Raw genomic sequence first — 19,084 nt, 5'->3', positions numbered from 1 at the left:
CAAACAAAAACAGAACAAAACACAAACACACCACACAAAATGCCTGGAGATCAGGAATTCAGGATTATCCTCTGAAGCAAAGTTCATATGGCTTGGCTGCATAACACCTTGTCAGGTGGTGGTGGCACACACTTTGAACTCACAGAGAACTGCCTGCCCTTGCCTCTCAAGTGTTGGAATTAAAGATGTGTGCTACCACTGTCCAGCCAGAGGTCAACTTTTGAGAGTCAGTTCTCTGCTTTTACTGTGTGGGTTCAGGGATGGAGAAACGCAGTTCACCAGGCTTGAGAGCAAGGGCCCTTGCCCGCTGTGCCATTTCAAAGGCCCTGGTTTGTTAACTTTCTAACAATACGCCTAGTTAAAAGAACTTCCAGAGGTAGCTAGTTTGCCGTCAGGCAGGACCCCTCTGGTACAGCATCCCTAACTCAGCCTTTCTGCTTCACTGCGTCACTTCAGCAAATAGTGCTGCGATGAGTCCCGAGTGTGTGTCCCCACCTCATTACCTGAAGGCCAGCACGTGTGATGGGCTCCTTTGCTGGCTGCTAGCTGGAACCCACAGGATAAGCGCAGTCCCTGGGGCAGTGCCAGCCAAGCAGAAGTAGACAGTCAGTGTTTGCTGAACAAGCTAAACCCATTCTCTTGAGAGCCAGTATGGTTGCATAATAGACACAAGCTGTCTAGTTCCCTTTGCCGCCCCTTAGACCTTTGATGATAGTGAATAAAGAAGTTGGGAAAGAATCGCAAGCCTTTAATTCCAGCACTCCTGAGGCAGAGGCAGGTGATTTCTGTGAGTTCAAGGCCAGCCTGCTCTATGAGAGCTAGTTCCAGGGCAGCTAGGGCTGTTACACAGAGAACTTTGTCTTGAAAAACCAAAACAAAAAACAAAAAAAACAGCATTCGGGAGGCAGAGGCAGGCGGATCTCTGTGAGTTCGAGACCAGCCTGGTCTATACAGAGCTAGTTCCAGGACAGGCTCCAAAACCACAGAGAAACACTGTCTCGAAAAACCAAAAAAAAAAAAAGTTGGGAAATAGAATGATGTTCAAGGGACGTTCCTTATACTTGGGAAAATTTTGGAGGTTTTTCTTTTTGTGTGTGGTGATAGGAATGGAACTGAGGGCCTATCACAGAACTACTTCTACAGCCCCTCCTTAACCATTTTATTATCATTATCATTATTTTTTTTGAGACAGTGTCTCTCACTGTGAACTCACAAAGATCTGTAAAGGTGTGCACTACCACACTCAGCCCCTTCTCAATCTTTTTTTTTTTTTTTTTTTTTTTATGAATGTTGACCCGGTCAGACATGCAGGTGGTTGTCTCTGCAAAGGTGGAAAACTGGTGTCCTCGTCCACTATTGGTGGAACTGTGAAGGGCACCTATTTTGGAAAACAATTTGGCAATTCCTCAAGAGGTTAAACATAGTTAGCGTGTGACTCAGCAGTTTTCCCAGCAGGTATATCCTGAGGGGAATTGAAGACACATGTCTACACAAGAACTTGTACACAAATGTTCATAGCAGCGTTATTCATCATAGCCAATGCCACAAGTGACTGAAACAGTTAGGAACTTATAAATGGCCAAATGAAGTACATAATGTTCCTATAAAGAGTATGAACCAGTCATGAAAAGGAGCAAAATACTGGCTCGTGCTGCAGTCTTTAGAACAGTGTGGCCAGGCGTTGGTGGCACACGCCTTTAATCCCAGCACTCGGGAGGCAGAGGCAGGCGGATCTCTGTGACTTCGAGGCCAGCCTGGTCTACAAAGGGAGTTCCAGGACAGGCTCCAAAGCTACAGAGAAACCCTGTCTCGAAAAAAACCAAAAAAATAAATAAATAAAATAAAATAAAATAAATAGAACAGTGTGCTTCTTTCCCTAAGGAAGCCAGTCACAAACCCCACATAGTGTCTGCTGCTTTTTCAGTGACCTGCACAGCCCGGCAAATTTGTAGAAATGGAAAGTGGATTTGTGGGTGCCAGAGGTTTGGGCGGGGGAAACCAGTGACTACTGATGAGTTCATCCCTGGGATGTGGAAAAGGTTCTAGAGTTAGGTAGTGGCGGTGCTTGCTCAAGTCTGTGGCTCTACTAAAACCCCTGGATAAAGGGATGAGTTCTGCGGTGTGTAAAACGGATCTCCGTAAAGCTGTTATGTTAAAGAACAGCGAGGAAGTGCTGTACGTACTAATATAATACGTACCTGTATTTTGTTTGTGGAGAAGAAGCAGCAGGTAGAAGAATGGTTATGTGCCTGTTGTGTAAAGAGGGAGAAGATATGTTGACATTTGTTAGTATTTGCAGGGAAAACTGTGAAGCCCAGTTCCCTTTTTAAAATGGGCCTCCCTGTGGCTGTGGTTCATGGGCCTCCCTGAACCAGTGTGAAGGTCAGCATAGTGCATTTTAAGTACAGAATGTCGTGAAGTAGGACCCATTTTTGGTTTGTTTTTGTAGTGCTGGGGATGGAACCCAGGGTTTTCTATGTAGTAGGCAGGCTCTGATCTCTAGCCCAGTTTGCCCATTTAGTCTCTTGACCTTTGTTCTCCATGTTTGCCGCTGTTGGGGTGGGGGAGGTAGCAGAGTGGCTCTGAGGGACTGACCCTCCATCTCATATCCTGGCTAGTATTCCGGGTTCCCCAGACCCAGGGAGTGCTGGCATTAGGCCCTGTGAATACTGACAGTGGGTTGAACAGTGGCACTCAGGAAGGCGGCTCTGTTCCAAATCCACGTGCCCCTCAGTTTTGGTGCTCTCCCCCCACCGTCCTCTGAGCATTGCAAAGACTCAGCTCCCTGAGATGATCTCACTCGGCTCTAGCCGGGTCTTCCCCGAGCATGGATCTCTAGGATGGACACATCCAGGAGGTCTCTCTCGTATTCACTTTTATTCAGGTTTTCCCCTCTTGCTTCCACATTCGTCATGGGTTATAACTTTTCTGGCCACCCAAGTACAAACTCCACGGTCACCTTTGATTCTTCCATTTCCTTCAACAGAGACTTTGTCAGAATCAGTGTAACTCAGAGAACGACCAAAGCTGGTGTGGTTTCCCCTTGCCTATCAGCTCTGCATCCCGCTGCCGAAACTGGCCTCTTGAGCATCAGTTTCTCCCTCCCTCCCTCCCCTCTCTCTCCCCCTCCCTCTCGCTCATGTTCTTTGAGACAGAGTTTACAGAATTTCTCTGTAACAGCTCTGGCTATCCTGGAACTTGATTTGTAGACTAGGCTGGCCTCTGCCTCCCAAGTGCTGGGATTAAAGGCATAGGCCACCACCACCCAGCCCTCTCTCCCTTCCTTTTCTTCCCTTTCTTTCTTTCTTTCTTTCTTTCTTTCTTTCTTTCTTTCTTTCTTTCTTTCTTTCTTTCTTTCTTTCTTTCTTTCTTTGTTGTGTGGAGTGGCGGGCTACGTTCCTGGCACCCGGCCGCGTGCACGGCTAGCTTTATGCCTAAATAATTACATGGAAACTGTATTCTTTTAAACACTGCTTGGCCCATTAGTTTTAACGTCTTATTGGCTAGCTCTTACATATTGATCTGACCCATTTCTAATATTCTGTGTAGCATCACGAGCTGGCTTACCAAGAAAGATCTTAATCTGCATCTGTCTGGAGTGGGAGAATCATGGCGACTCACTGACTTGGTTTCTTTCTCCCAGCATTCTGTTCTGTCTACTCCACCTACCTAATTTTCTGTCCTATCAGGGCCAAGCAGTTTTCTTTATTAATTAACCAATGAATGCAACAGATAAATACAAGACCCACGTCCATCATTTCTTTTCTTCTCTCTCTCTTTCCTTTATTTCTTCTCCTCTCCCCCCCCAAGATAGGCACTTTCTATGTAGTTTTTTTTTAAATTTTTTTCTTTTATTGATATTTATTGAGTTCTACATTTTTCTCTGCTCCCCTCCCTGCCTCTCCCCTCCTCCCTTCAATCCTCCCCCACAGTCCCCATGCTCCCAATTTACTCAGGAGATCTTGTCTTTTTCTACTTTCTACTTCCCATGTAGATTAGATCTATGTAAGTCTCTCTTAGTGTCCATTGTTGTCTAAGTTCTCTGGGATTGTGGTTTGTAGGCTGGCTTTCTTTGCTTTATGTTTAAAAACCACCTACGAGTGAGTACATGTGATAATTGTCTTTCTGTGTCTGGGTTAGCTCACTCAAAATAATGTTTTCTAGCTCCATCCATTTTCCTGCAAAATTCAAGCTGTCGTTAATTTTTTCTGCTGTGTAGTTCTATGTAGTTCTGACTGGCCTCAAACTCATAGCGATCCTCTTGCCTCAACTTCCTAAGCACTGAGATTGTAGTAGTGGGACCACACACATCCAGCTAAAAGCATCAATTTTTGAAAAAAGCCGGGCGATGGTGGCACACGCCTTTAATCCCGGCACTCGGGAGGCAGAGGCAGGCAGATCTCTGTGAGTTCGAGACCAGCCTGGTCTACAGAGCTAGTTCCAGGACAGGCTCCAAAGCCACAGAGAAACCCTGTCTCGAAAAAATCAAAACCAAAAAAAAAAATTAAAAAAATATTTTTTGTTTGTTCTGTTTATTTTGTTTTTAGAGACAGAGTTTTTCTGTGTAGACCTGGGTGTCCTGGACCTTGCACTGTAGACCAGGCTGGCCTCGAACTCCCAGAGATGGCACCTGCCTCTGCCTCCCAAGTGCTGGGATTAAAGGTGAACACCACCACCGCCCAAGCTCACCTTTCTCATTCCCATTCTAATTCTTGTTTTGTTTTTGTCTTTACTAGTCAGAGTCTTTGTATGTAGTGCTAACTGGCCTGGAACTTGCCATGGTACTCCAGTGTCTGCTTCTTGCTGTGGTTGCAGGCTTGAAGCAGCACAACTAGCTGTCAGCATCAATTTAATTATATGACTTGCTGCAGACTCCTTTAGTGACTTCATTTCCTGTAGGGTGAAATTAGATTCCTAGGTCGGGTTGATGCTTACTTAAGACTTGCCATAACCCACTCAACTTTGCCCCTGCATCCCAGCTGGCCAGTTCCTGCCGGAGTCGGAAGCAGCTTGCTTACCCCATGTTAGTTCATGGCCTTCTTCCTTCTGTTTCCAGTGCTCCTCGCCTGCCGTTTACCTGCTTGGTCAGGATCAGACCCCAGGCCATTGCTGCTGTATGTGTGTCTGTGTCCGCCAGCAGGGCAGGGGCTGGCTCAGTCCTAGCATGGACGCTTGTGTGGCACAGTGCTTCCTCAGCGTGGCCTCCTCGGAGACTTCAAAAGTCAGGGCAGAGGAGGCGTGGCAGCACAGGCCTTTTAATCGCAATCCTTGGGAGCTAAAGCAGGAGGATTTGGTTTTAAGGCGAGCCTGAGCTATGTCTAAGTCTCCGTCTGCAGAAGGGATGAGGATGCTAGGGTATGTTTGTAGTTCGGTGGTTGCAGGGCTTGCTTAGCGTGTACAGAGCCTGGGTCTGACTTCCAGGATGACATAAACTGACTGTAGTGGCTCATTCCTATAATCCTAGCCCTTTTAAGGTAGATGCAGGAAGATGAGGAGTTCAAAATCATTGTTGGCCACATATCCAGGAGATCAGCCTGAGATACATACAGCCTTAAAAAGAAGAAGAAAAGCCGGGCGGTGGTGGCACACACCTTTAATCCCAGCGCTCGGGAGGCAGAGGCAGGCTGATCTCTGGGAGTTCGAGGCCAGCCTGGCCTACAAGAGCTAGTTCCAGGACAGGCTCCAAAGCTACAGAGAAACCCTGCCTCAAAAAAAAAAAAAAAAATTATTATGTATACAGTGTTCTGTTTACATGTACACTTGCATGCCAGAAGAGAGCACCAGATCTCATTACAGATGGTTGTGAGCCACCATGTGGGTGCTGGGAATTGAATACAGGTCCTCTGGAAAAGATCAGCCAGTGTTCTTAACCTCTGAGCCATCTCTGCAGCCCAAAACTAGGATAGTTTTGCAAAGTCTCAGCGGTAGGATAGCTTGACTTGCACATCTCAGACCCTTCCTGGGCCTCTCTGCCCTTCCCTTCCTCCAGTCTTTCCCCACTCCCTGGGCACTCATGATGCCCTCTCTGAGGGGATGTGCCACCTGCTTTTGCCTTTCTTGTCGCGGCCCCACCCTTCCTCTGTCAGCTAATTATTACCCAGGGAGCTCAGCCTAGCCAGCTGTCCCTGTCCCAAATCTGTAAAAGTTCTCTTTTGGGCAAGGGTCATGAGAGTTATGCCCAGCCATGTGACTGCTGGCTTTACTCTACTCCTCTGCTGTCTTCATCCTATTATTCAGAAAAGTTCATTGTGTACCGTGTCGCCAGCTCGTCTGAACTTAGGCCTGAGCAGAGAGGTAAGTGCTGTGTGTACGTAGGTGTACGGTTGCCTTTCCCTTCCTTCTTGTTGACACTGGCTTTCTCTCTGGATGCTGCCTCCTCCCCGCATCTGCACTTAGCATGGACCTCGGGCCCCTTACCAAGTAGAAGGTCTTGCTTGTTGGGTCCCGGTGGGGCACACAGGCTAAATGAGGCATGGTTCCACCCCTGCTTGCAGATTTCATCCTGATGGCTGCCTCCAAACCACGTACTGCTCTGAATGGGGATCCCGTGGCTATGGAGGCCTTGCTCCGGGACGTGTTTGGGATTGTTGTAGATGAGGCCGTTCGGAAAGGGACCAGTACCTCAGAGAAGGTGGGCCCTTTTTCCTTCCTCCTCCTGCCCATGGACTTGTAGACTTGACTCCAGTGAGTTTACCCATGTCCCTCATGGGTCTCAAGAGCTGCACTCTGGGTCTTTGGTCCTTCATTCCCCCTTGCTTGTGTATGCTTGGGAAAGAGCGTTCTTGAGCTGTCTTAACTGACATGGCTGCATCTCGGCCTCCTGCTAGGTCTGCGAATGGAAGGAGCCTGAGGAGCTCAGGCAGCTGCTGGATTTGGAGCTGCAGAGCCAGGGCGAGTCTCAGGAACAGATTCTGGAACGCTGCCGGACTGTAATTCACTACAGTGTCAAGACTGGTGTGCCTGGGAACCTGGTGGGAGGGCTTGCTGGCCCCAGGAGTACCCTGGTCCACCCTGAGACCCCTGCCTGCTCCCCGTCCTCCAGGTCACCCCCGGTTCTTCAACCAGCTCTTCTCAGGTTTAGATCCCCATGCTCTGGCTGGGCGCATCATCACGGAGAGCCTCAACACCAGCCCGTGAGCCATCTAGGGCCCTCGTGTCTACAGAGAACTTGGGTTTGCTGGGGAAGTCATCTGGGTAGGACAGGACCTTGGTTTCTGCCCCTTGCCCCTGTTTTTTACAAACGCCTCCTGAGAGAATGTTTTCCCTCCTGTCTGTCCTTTGGCCTTCTGTCCTCCAGCCTCTTCATGCCTCCTGCCCCACTGTTTTCTCATGTGAGCTCTGGTTCTTTGATACCCACCGACTTCTCTCTTGGGATCCTTCACCCCCTCTGACTCAGCTGGGCAGTACTCCTACCTGGCCCTTTTCACTGATGTTCCCTGGCAGGTACACGTATGAGATTGCCCCTGTGTTTGTACTTATGGAAGAGGAGGTGCTGAAGAAACTCCGTGCCTTGGTGGGCTGGAACTCCGGGGATGGGGTCTTCTGTCCTGGTATGTGAGAAGGGGGCCATCCTTGGGTCTTTGTAAAAGGCCTGCCTCCTTTACTTTCTCTTATTCTGTGCAACTAGCGCGGAGGGTAGTAGCTGTTTCCTTTTGGGTCCCACTGGGTTAGACCACGAGAGGCTTCCCGTCATGGGGAAGTGACCCTAGAGGGCACTCAGGGAGTATAGGGGTCTCTTGATCCCAGAGCTGGTCTGGCCCCTGTGCTGTTTGTGAATCCTAGGAATTCCTGGCTTGGGAGCTATGTGATGCCTGCTGTTTTGACCAGTTCTGGGTGGAAAGGTCGGGGAAGGAAACTTGGGTCTTAACTCACTACCACTCCCTTTTGCTACCATTCTCTCCCTGGGACAGGGGGCTCCATCTCAAACATGTATGCCTTGAACCTGGCCCGCTATCAGCGCTACCCAGACTGTAAGCAGAGAGGGCTCCGGGCACTGCCACCCTTGGCCCTCTTCACATCAAAGGAGGTAGGGAAGAGCCACAGGCCTGGCCCTGACTCCTGAGTCTAATCTTCTGCCAGCTCAGCTAGAGACCCCACAAGTCTTCTTCCTGGCCTCCAGTGGGTGAGGGCAGATATTCTTGCCTTCCTGGAGGCGGGGTGAGACGAGTGCAGTAGATGCAGGCTCCCCTCTGAGGTAGTTCACGCTCCAGCGGCACTGACATCACCTGGGAGGCTCTAGAAATTCAGTCACAGGCCCACCAGCTCCGAGCCTGTATTTAACTCAGATCCAACATAATCCTGCACATGAACACTTGAAGGCCTTGGCCACAGGGTCCCATCAGTTGCCCTCCCCAGCCATAGCGCCTTCTGGGCCGCAGCTCAGGCCATGCTAACTTGCCCTCTGCGTTCCTTCACAGTGTCACTACTCCGTCAGTAAGGGAGCCGCTTTTCTCGGACTTGGCACTGACAGTGTCCGAGTGGTCAAGGCTGACGAGAGGTGAAGGTCCTTCTGCCGACATGGCCCTGACCCAGCTTGGCACAGCTTGGCACCTACTTGCCAGATTGCTCTGGCCTCAGGCCCTGTCCCTGGTGCACCTCTCCCGCCTACTCTTCTTTCAGAATTGATGCTCCTGCTTCTCAGTGCCCACTAGCATCCTCCCCAGTGCCCTGAGGTCTCAGTCTGTACCATGGCCTCTGTATTGCTCCTCTCCTTACCCAGCTGTGTTATGTGAGCACTCCTGGTCTGGAGTAGCTGCACTGGCTCCACTCACTCAGTTTTCCTTTTCAGAGGGAAAATGGACCCTGAGGACCTGGAGAGGCAGATCACTCTGGCCGAGGCTGAGGTGAGTGAGGTCACTGGGTAGTGGGGCAGGGCCCCTCTAACCCCTCAGGAAAGGTGGTTCAGGTTCTTCCTGTTTGAGATACTCCTCACGCCTCTCCTTTAGTGTCGGGGACTCTACAGACACTTGTAGGTGGGTTAGTTTCTGAATTTCCAAGGAGTCCCAAGCACCTGTGGGGATGGTGGTAGGTGCTTGAAGCGTGAATAGTGTGGAAGGTTTCTGTGGACCGAGAGTCACACGGGGGACACTGGAGAGGATGTGCAGGCTTTGGTGAGCATTGCTGCCATGGGGAAGAAGGTACGGCATGTTTGGTACCCTGCCTAGTTTTTAAGTATATCTGTCACAGATTCAGAGGTCCTCTGCTCAGAGAATTGTTAATTAGTACAAGTTCATAGAATTCTGTGCACGAGGACATTTACTGGAACATAGTATGAACTGAAAACAATGCCCTACTGCCCGTCAGTAGGCAAGATAAACACTGACAGAAGGCTGCTCTAAGGATGGATGAGTTTGTGTGCAGAGTGCTTAGACTAGCGCTGGACGCGGATACACGTCCAGACGTCAGCTGTGTCTGCTGCCGCGCTTGTTTTTAGAGGCTGGTTCTTGCTGTGCAGCATGCATTGGCTTTGAACTCAGTGTGTAGCTCATGTTGGCCTCAAACTTGATCTTCCTGCCTTATTTTACTTGGTGCTGTGATTACAGATGTGGGCTGTGATCGCAGTGTGTGACATAATTATTGTCTTCATCATCATCGCCACCACCACTAGGGTACAATGTAGCCAAATATAACAATAAGATATGAATGTACATGTGATAACATGAAAATACTTCCATATACATGAAATATGTATTTCAGGTCACTGTATAGAATGAACACCCAATTTTTGCTATTTAGAAAATTGTGTTTATATATTTTAAAAACTATTTCATTATGTTTTTATGTGTGTGGGTGTTTTGCCTGCATGTATATCTGTGATCCATTTGAGTTCCTGATGTCTGCAGAGGCCAGAAGAAGGTATCAGATCCCCTGGAACTGGAATTACCTGAACCCTGAACCAGGGTCCTCTAGAAGAGCAACCAGTGCTCTTGACCACTGAGCCATCTCTCCAGCTCCAATATTTTTATAGTTAAAGGATGTGTTTGTGTGTTAGCATGTTACACTTGTGGAGTCCAAAGGCATCAGATAGCCCGGCGGTGGTGGCGCACGCCTTTAATCCCGGCACTTAGGAGGCAGAGGCAGGCGGATCTCTGAGTTCGAGACCAGCCTGGTCTACAAGAGCTAGTTCCAGGACAGGCTCTAAAACCACAGAGAAACCCTGTCTCGAAAAACAAAAACAAAAAAACAAAAAAACAACAACAAAAAAAAGGCATCAGATAGCCTTGGAGTTGAAGTTACAGGCAGGTGGGAGCTATCTGACGTGGGTGCTGCTCATCAAACTCAGTCCTCCAAATAGCAGCACCTCCAACCTATGTCCTCTTCATTATTAGTATTAATAATTGTTATTTTATTATTATATAGTAGCATGCTGATTCTGGTTTATGCTGTTCATTGGAGTGTGGTCCCAAGTGCCACACTCATAAAGAAAACTGATCCTCCTCTCAGAAGTCAGCAACTGTTGTGTTCCCAGCTAGGGATAGAGAGTCCTAACCTGCTAGGCCACCGGAGCCGCAGCCTGAGGAAATAAATTCTGTTCCCACAGGCATCGACTCTTTCAAAGCTGCTCAGAGAATTTATCTAAATCTCTGTCCTGCTAAATAATTCACGATTCAAAGGTTGAGGTAGAATCCTGCTTCCCAGAGAGGCTGAAGAGCAAGCAGCTGACCTAGCTCACCTCCTCACGTCTCCCAAGAAGTCTTTGTGCTTTTTCTTTTTTTTTTTTTTTGGTTTTTCGAGACAGGGTTTCTCTGTAGCTTTTGAAGCCTGTCCTGGAACTAGCTCTTGTAGACCAGTAGACCAGGCTGGCCTCGAACTCCCAGAGATCCGCCTGCCTCTGCCTCCCGAGTGCTGGGATTAAAGGCGTGCGTCACCACCGCCCGGCCTTTGTGCTTTTTCTTGTCCCTCCTTATAAACCCTTCTCCACCTGGCTCTTCCTTACCATTTCCTGTCAGTTGCTGACGCAGCCTCGGAACTGCAGGTGAATTTTTTCTTTCCATAATTAAGTAAATGTTCCAGGGCATAGACAAAAGTAACACACCTAAAAATAGTATTCTACAACAGTTTACTCTCTCACTTATTTTTTTTTAAGATTTATTTATTTATTATGTATACAACATTCCTTCTATGTATGCTTGCATGCCAGAAGAGGGTACCAGATCTCATTACAGGTGGTTGTGAGCCACCATGTAGTTGCCAGGAATTGAACCTAGGACCTTTGAAAGAGCAGGCCGTCTCTCCAGCCCGCAGCCTACTCATTTTATTTTGCTAGATCATTTTTATTAGTGTAGGGAGGACTGACACTCATAGATCCCTGTAAGACAACTGAGTGTTTGCTGTGCTGGGAGGTAGACAGGAGCATTGGTCAAATCAAGTCAGGAACTGGGAGAGACGCTGGAGATTACAGGGAGACAATGGGATGTATTAGGGTGGGTCTTAAGGCCAGACTAGACTTGCTGACCTTGGAGAGAGGCGCTGGCTGGCTGGCCCTGGAGCTGAAGAGCTGAGACAACCTACTTCCCTTGCTCCCCACACAGTCCTCCCCATCCAGGAGGACTTGCGTGGGGCAGGTGCTGCCTTCGACTCCACTCTCTCAATAGTCGAGAGGACCTATGGAAGTGAGCACGTCTGGTTGTTTGTTGCTCTTGTTGTTGTTTGTTTTTTTGTTTTTGAGACAGGGTTTCTCCAGTAACAGACTTGGAGATCTGCCTGCCTCTGCCTCCCAAGGATCTGTTTTTATTTTGTTTTATGACAGTGGCCAGGGGGCATTACTACATTCATTGAGAACAGTCCAGAGTACTGTGGCTTGGACATGGTTTGAGTGTGTCTGAAAGTTTGTGTGTTAAAACTTAATTTCTGGAGCCAGGCGATGGTAGAGCACTCCTTTAATCCCAGCATTCAGGACACAGAGGCAGGTGGATCTCTGCGAGTTCGAGGCCAGCCTGGTCTACAGAGTGAGTTCCAAGACACCAGGACTACACAGAGAAACCCTATCTCAAAAAACAAAACAAAAAAACAAAAAACAAAAAAACCAAAACAACAACAAAAACAAAAAACTTTATGTCAAATGTATTTGTCATTTGATTAACCCTTCATCCAGCAATAAACAGTGGCTGCTCCTACTCTCTAGCTATTGCGAATGATGCTGTTTGGACAGCTACCTCTTTAAGACCCTGTGATTAATCCACTTCAGTACAGGGAAGTACCTGAGGTTGCGTAATTTAATAAGAAAAGAGGTTTGTTTTGGCTCACAGCTCAGGTTCAAGGTTCAAGGCTTAAATCTGGTGATGTCCTTCTTGCTGGCAAGCACCAAGTCAGTACAGGACTTCACACAACAAGAGACACAGCCAGGTGTTGGTGTCTCCTCTGGTCTCCCCTTCTTCCTCAAGCACTAGTGGTTGACCGTAAGGGCCACTTGATGACCCTAAGTAGCCCAGTGTCCCCCCCAGCATCACAGTTGACAGTGTCACATTAAAGCCGTGAGACCAGAGCTTTCCACCTGCAGCTCCACTGCTGGAAATTCCATTTTAATTTTTTTTTTTTGAATCAAAGTCCTATTGTATAGGCCAACTTGACTTCAAACTTGGAGTGATTCTCCTGCCTCAGCCTCTTGAGTGCCACAGCCTGCATATGGGGGTCAGGGGACAACTTTTGAGAGTCAGTTCCCTCCTCCCACCATGTGGGGCTCAGGAGTCAAACACAAATTGTCAGACATGATGGTAAACACCGTTACTCTTCGCCATTTTGCTGCTCATCCCACCCCTGCCTTGGTTTCTTGTGCTTTGGATATCATAGCTAACCTAATCAAAGAGCACAAAATTTCTTTTTATAAGTGTTTTATATTTTTAGTTATTCAAAATTTTTAAAGATTCATTTCTGTTTTTACTTCCATGTATGTATGTTTGTGTGTAGGTGTGCGTGCAGTGCCCTTGGAGACCAGCAGAGGGTGCTAGGTTAGACTCAGGTCTGCTGGAAGCAGTGGATGTTCATAACTACTGGGCCTTCTGCCCAGTTCCTTATAATTTACATTATTTTTGCTGTTTTGTTTTTAGTTTTTGATAACAGGGTCTAAGTGTATAGCCCTCAATGGCCTGGAACCCACACCACGCTGGCTTTAAACTCAAAGATACCCACCTGCCTCTGCCTCTCAAGTCCTGAGGTTAAAGGCGTGACCACACACAGCATAAGTTAGGTCTGTTCATTTAGACAGAGTCCTGTGTAGCTCGGGCTGGCGTTGAGCTCCTGATTCTCCTGCCTCTGAATCCCAAGTGCCAGGATCACGAAGTGTGGAGCCCCACCTGGCAGGTCTCTCACTTTTTGTATCTTTGGTTTTGTGTGATGTGTTCAGTACTGGCGGCTGAACCCAGAACCCTGGACGTTCCAAGCGAGTGTTCTGTCACCAAACATCTCCAGAGCTCTCTTCTGGGGTTTAATTAACTAATTGATTGATTGATGTATTTTGCGACAGGGTTTTTCCTTGTAGCCCTGGCTGGTTTTGAATGTGACAGTCTCCAGCTGCTTGAATAGCTTCAATTAATTATAAGCTAGCACCACCAGGCCTGGCTACAGGAAATTATTTTCTTATTTTCTTTTGCTTTTGACACAGGGTCTCACTATGTAGCTCTGGCTGTCTGTCCTAAGTTCTCCAAGTTGACCAGGCTGGCCTCAAATTCACAGAGATCTGCCTGCCTCTGCTTCCCAAGTGCTGGGATTAAAGGTCATGCCTGCCTCTTAGTTATATTTTTGTGTTCATGTTCCATTGTGTACAGACACAGTGAGCTAATGTGTTTTGTTATTGTTGTTGTTGTTGTTATGCTTTTTGTAAGTTTGGTTCTGGAGATTCTGCTTAGGGCCTCAGGCATCCTAGATAAAGTGCTCTTGCCCTGAACTGTCTCCATCTCCAGCTCAAGATGGTTTTATGTATTCTGATTTTAGAGAGAAAATATTTGTGAACTGGTACTTATTTATTGTTTTTAATTTAAATTTAATTTTTTTAAAAATTTATTTATTGGGGCTGGAGAGATGGCTCAGAGGTTAAGAGCACTGCCTGCTCTTCCAAAGGTCCTGAGTTCAATTCCCAGCAACCACATGGTGGCTCACAACCATCTGAAATGAGATCTGATGCCCTCTTCTGGCTGCAGACACACAGACAGAATATTGTATACATAATAAATAAATATTTAAAAAAAAATTTATTTATTTAGGCCAGGTGGTGGTGGCGCACGCCTTTAATCCCAGCACTCGGGAGGCAGAGGCAGGCGGATCTCTGTGAATTCGAGGCCAGCCTGGTCTACAAGAGCTAGTTCCAGGACAGGAACCAAAAGCTGCGGAGAAACCCTGTCTCGAAAAATCAAAAAAAGAGTGGCTGGAGAGATGGCTCAGCGGTTAAGAGCATCGCCTGCTCTTCCAGAGGTCCTGAGTTCAATTCCCGGCAACCACATGGTGGCTCACAACCATCTGTAATGAGGTCTGGTGTTCTCTTCTGGCCTGCAGACATACACACAGAATATTGTATACATAACAAATAAATAAATAAATATTTAAAAAAAAGAAAAATCAAAAAAAGAAAAAAAATATTTATTTATTTATTATGTATACAATATTCTGTCTGTATGTATGCCTGCAGGCCAGAAGAGGGCACCGGACCTCATTACAGATGGTTGTGAGCCACCATGTGGTTGCCGGGAATTGAACTCAGGACCTCTGGAAGAGCAGGCGAGGCTCTTAACCGCTGAGCCATTTCTCCAGCCCTAAAATTTAATTTTTATGCATATGTGTGATTTGCCTGTATGTGTATCTGTGTGCCATGTGTGTGCCTGGTACCCAGGGAGGCCAGAAGAGGGCATTGTTGGATCTCTTGAGACTGGAGTTACAGGCAGTTGTGAGCTGTCAGTGTGGGAGCTTGAACCTGGGTCCTCTGGAAGAGCTGCTGGTGGGTGCTGTGCTCTTAACTGCTGAGCCATCTCTCCGGCCTAGTAGTGTTTAGTTTTTATTTTTATTTATTTATTTTTTTAAGTTTTTCGAGACAGGGTTTCTCTGTGGTTTTGGAGCCTGTCCTGGAACTAGCTCTTGTAGACCAGGCTGGTCTCGAACTCACAGAGATCCGCCTGCCTCTGCCTCCCAAGTGCTGGGATTAAAGGCCTGCGCCACCACCGCCCGGAGTGTTTAGTTTTTAAATATTTGATAGAATCCATTAGTGAAGCCATCTGTATTTGGGCTTTTCTTTGTGGTAGTTTAAGTTTGTTTTGCTTACTTATCTGATGTCATATGAACTTTTATAGTATGGAACTTTTCAATAGTATTTGGCTCTTAAGACATCACATGCTGTTTGTATATGCATGTGTTTGTGTGCATGTGCTTTGTTGTGCATATGCTGTGGTGTGCACATGCGTAGTATATATGTGCAACAGTGTGCATGTGCGGTGTGCATGTGCAGCAGGATGCATGTATGGCAGTGTGCATGTGCCATGGTGTGCGTGTGTGGCGCTGCGAGTGTGTGGTGGCATGCATGTGCCATGGTGTGTGTGTGAGGCGGTGTGAGTGCAGTGGTGTGAGTGTGTGGTGGTGTGCATGTGTGGCAGTGTGAGTGTGTGGTGGTGTGCATGTGCCGTGGTGTGCGTGTGTGGTGTGCATGTGTGGCAGTAGGCATGTATGACAATGTGCATGTATGGTGGTGTGCACTGGTGTACACGTGAAACCCTAGCACCAACTTCTGATGTTGCTCCTCAGGAGCCTTCCATCTTGTTTTTTGAGATGGTCTTTTACTGCCTGATGTTTACCAGCTAAGCTAGGCTGGCTGGCCAATAAGCCCAGGGCCTACCTATCTCTGTCTTCCCAGAGCTGGGTTTGCAGGCTCATGCCACCATGCCTAGAGGTGTGTGTGTGTGTGTGTGTGTGTGTGTGTGTGTGTTTTGTTTTTTCATATAGGTTCTGGGGATCAACCTTAGGTCCACATATTTAGTCACTGTACTGACTGAGCTGTCTCCTCAGCCTAGTACTAAAAGAGAACCTAGGGGGACCTAGGTTCTGCTCATCTGCGGTGTTGGGGACAAGGGTGCAGAGAGCGTAGGGCCATCACCAGAGTCTGAACAGCTTGAACGATGACTCTACAGCTTTTTTTCCTCTACCTTTTGGCAACAGGGCTCTGTGCCATTTCTGGTCAGTGCCACATCTGGTACCACCGTGCTGGGGGCCTTTGACCCCCTGGATGCCATTGCTGATCTTTGCCAGCGTCACGGATTGTGGTTCCACGTGGACGTGAGTGAGACTTGGGTCGAGGGGGTAGGGTGGGCTCCACTGAGGCCAAGACCCATGCTGTTTTCCTGCTTCACAGGCTGCCTGGGGTGGGAGCGTCCTGCTGTCTCGGACACACAGGCATCTCCTGGATGGGATCCAGAGGTGCACACAGCCTCCTTCCCGAATCCCTCCCTTCAAATCTGGGGTCCTCACCATAGTCACAAACTGGGGAGCCTGGGGAGGGAGTGGTGAGATGGGAATAGAGAGAAGATTGGCTGAAGGCAAGAGGGAGGCAGGCATGGGAATCCTCAGGCTGCAGGAGAAGGGTATGCCCTTTACTGGATGTCTGGAAGGGGAGGGAGGAAGAAGCACTGACAAAGTTTTGCTCTGTCTCACCCAGGGCTGACTCTGTGGCTTGGAACCCTCACAAGCTTCTCGGCGCAGGGCTGCAGTGTTCTGCTCTTCTGCTCCGGGACACCTCGGTGGGTCTGCCCTCATCCTGGACCCTCCCACCTGAAACCAAGTTTCTGTGACTACCCTAACCCTGGGTTTAGCTCCCATGAGCCCAGTGGCCTGTTCTTGTGTGCCAGAAAGGGTTTCTAGCTTGTCGTGTGGTCAGAGGGATCCTGGACAGAATTTGGGAAGAGTTTTGGTGTTAGGAGCGACCCAGAGAGAGGTCAGGGTTGACTGGCAGTTGCCCTCAATGCTGCCCAGCTCCAGGGAGAGGAAGGGTGACTGAGTCGAGACACCCCCCCCCCACACACACACACACACGTGTGCAGCGCTGTAGGAAGGCTCGCTCTGACAGCTCTCTCCCCACAGAACCTGCTCAGGCGTTGCCACGGCTCCCAGGCCAGCTACCTCTTCCAACAGGACAAGTTCTATGATGTGGCTCTGGACACTGGAGACAAGGTGGTGCAGTGTGGCCGCCATGTGGACTGTTTGAAGCTGTGGCTCATGTGGAAGGCGCAAGGGGAGCAAGGGCTGGAGCAGCGCATCGACCAGGCCTTTGCGCTCAGCCGGTAGGTGCGGGAGGACCCCAGATCTCGTCGTCTTCCAGGTGTTTCCCTGCCTCTGCCATGTGTGCTTTTTCACCCCTTATCCCCAGGTACCTGGTGGAGGAGATAAAAAAGCGGGAAGGATTTGAGTTGGTCATGGAGGTAGGACTCCTGGAGCCTTTGAGTGCCCTGCCCCCATCCCATACATGAAGCCTCATAAAGGTCCAGGACGGAGACAGGGAAACAGCCCCGTTCCTCAGCTCATACCTTCCTCATCCCTCCTCGCAGCCTGAGTTTGTCAATGTGTGCTTCTGGTTTGTGCCTCCCAGCCTGCGGGGGCAGAAGGAGAGTCCAGATTACACTGAAAGGCTGTCTCAGGTAGGCTTCGCCCTCTGCTGGCTGTGCCTGGTATAGCACGCTCCAGTCTCACTCTTGAGATGGCAAGTGCAGAAGAGCACCCCCTTGTCTTCTTCTTTCGTGGGGTTCAGATAGGGAGAAAGATATGTTTCTGGAAAGTAAGGAGACAGCAGAGTGTTACCAGAGGAACTCACCAGTGTGTGACAGGAGTAGCTTTGCCACTGTGCTGGGGATGGAACCCCAAAGGATTATCCCAGATGTGCCTGTATCCTTAAGAATAGATTAGTGCTGGACGCTTTAGTACCCTGGAGAGGCAGCAGATCCGTGGCCTCCTGGGCTGTTACTGCAGAAGAGGACTCGTGTGTTTATCCTTGTGTTCAGTAAATGAAGTGTTTTTGTAAGTTACCACTAGATCAATGGCGTGGGTCACACTACGTCAGGCACTAAGGGGAGAGGTATTGAGGATGAAGGCTTAAGATCCGGGAGGAGCAGCGCTGGTTGGGAGATGTTCCCGGCTCCAGTTTTCTTGGAGAGAGGAGAGGGTGGGAGAAAGCAGAAAACAGGGACGGTCTCTCAGGTTGCATGTGGTGGAAAGGGTGTGAGCAGAGAGTCCACTACAGACAGTACAGCATGTGGGGACGCAGCTGGTCCAGGCAGCTGCAGCAGCCACTTCAGGGCTCCCCCATTGCCCACAGGTGGCGCCCGTGCTCAAGGAGCGCATGGTGAAGAAGGGCTCCATGATGATTGGCTACCAGCCCCATGGGACCCGGGCCAACTTCTTCCGAATGGTGGTGGCCAACCCCACCCTGACCCGGGCCGATATAGACTTCCTTCTGTGCGAGCTGGAGCGTCTGGGCCAGGACCTGTGAGCTGCTCCCTCTCTCCGCCTCACCCGAGTGCTGGTGGCCTCCTGGGTTCTCAAAAGGAAGCTTTGTAGGAAACAGTGGCCTTGACTGTGTGTGCTTCCCTACACTAACCCTTCTAGTGAAGCCTTTGCCACTAGGAGGGAGTTTAAATACACCACAGTACATTTTTATGAAATACACCTTCATTAAGCTGGGTGTGGTGGCAGATGCTTTTAATTTCAGCAGTGACAGAGGCAGAGACAGGAGGATCTCTGTGAGTTCAAGGCCACCCTGCTCTACAGAGTGAGTTCCAAGACAGCCAGGGATGCACAGAGAAAGCCTTGTCTCAAGCAAACAAACAAACGAAATATTCTTTTATTAGAATTATGTTTACAAAGAATTTTTATATTAATATGAGGGAAATGGTATATTGAAAAGCTAGATATGAATTTATATAATCGTGATTTCTGAGTTTTGCTAAAAGCACACGTGTACAGGAAAAGGCTGATGAGTGGCACTGTGAAGGCGAGTGGTTTCCCTGCGGTGGGATAGTGGGCAGTTTCCTGTCAAACCTCTTAGACCTTGTGTGCTTCCTCGTTTTATTACGCAACAGATTACATACTTTTGAAATAGAACAATAAAGCTGACGCTTCA

At 48.6% G+C, this 19,084-nt stretch overlaps 1 protein-coding gene across 6 annotated transcripts in view; it reads left to right on the top strand.

Moving 5' to 3' along the window:
• Csad (cysteine sulfinic acid decarboxylase) overlaps positions 1 to 19,084 on the top strand; it is a 21,564-nt gene extending 2,480 nt beyond the window's left edge. For 2 of the 6 annotated variants that reach the window (XM_057792379.1, XM_057792377.1), the window contains exons 2-16: positions 6,238 to 6,294; positions 6,495 to 6,631; positions 6,828 to 6,954; positions 7,043 to 7,133; positions 7,444 to 7,550; positions 7,911 to 8,026; positions 8,418 to 8,497; positions 8,789 to 8,843; positions 16,135 to 16,251; positions 16,328 to 16,392; positions 16,631 to 16,712; positions 17,053 to 17,252; positions 17,339 to 17,390; positions 17,517 to 17,606; positions 18,281 to 19,084. In XM_057792379.1, coding sequence (XP_057648362.1) covers positions 6,506 to 6,631; positions 6,828 to 6,954; positions 7,043 to 7,133; positions 7,444 to 7,550; positions 7,911 to 8,026; positions 8,418 to 8,497; positions 8,789 to 8,843; positions 16,135 to 16,251; positions 16,328 to 16,392; positions 16,631 to 16,712; positions 17,053 to 17,252; positions 17,339 to 17,390; positions 17,517 to 17,606; positions 18,281 to 18,454 — 1,482 coding nt within the window. In that variant the 5' untranslated portion in view covers positions 6,238 to 6,294; positions 6,495 to 6,505 and the 3' untranslated portion in view covers positions 18,455 to 19,084. Of the gene's footprint in view, positions 1 to 4,643; positions 4,663 to 6,237; positions 6,295 to 6,494; positions 6,632 to 6,827; positions 6,955 to 7,042; positions 7,134 to 7,443; positions 7,551 to 7,910; positions 8,027 to 8,417; positions 8,498 to 8,788; positions 8,844 to 16,134; positions 16,252 to 16,327; positions 16,393 to 16,630; positions 16,713 to 17,052; positions 17,253 to 17,338; positions 17,391 to 17,516; positions 17,607 to 18,280 lie in introns of those variants that run through there. The other 4 variants (XM_057792381.1, XM_057792378.1, XM_057792380.1 and 1 more) reach the window with 3 other exon arrangements.

This window comes from Chionomys nivalis, chromosome 17, assembly GCF_950005125.1.
Source record: "Chionomys nivalis chromosome 17, mChiNiv1.1, whole genome shotgun sequence".
Lineage (NCBI taxonomy): Eukaryota > Metazoa > Chordata > Mammalia > Rodentia > Cricetidae > Chionomys > Chionomys nivalis.
This window is presented reverse-complemented; position numbering and strand designations above follow the sequence as displayed.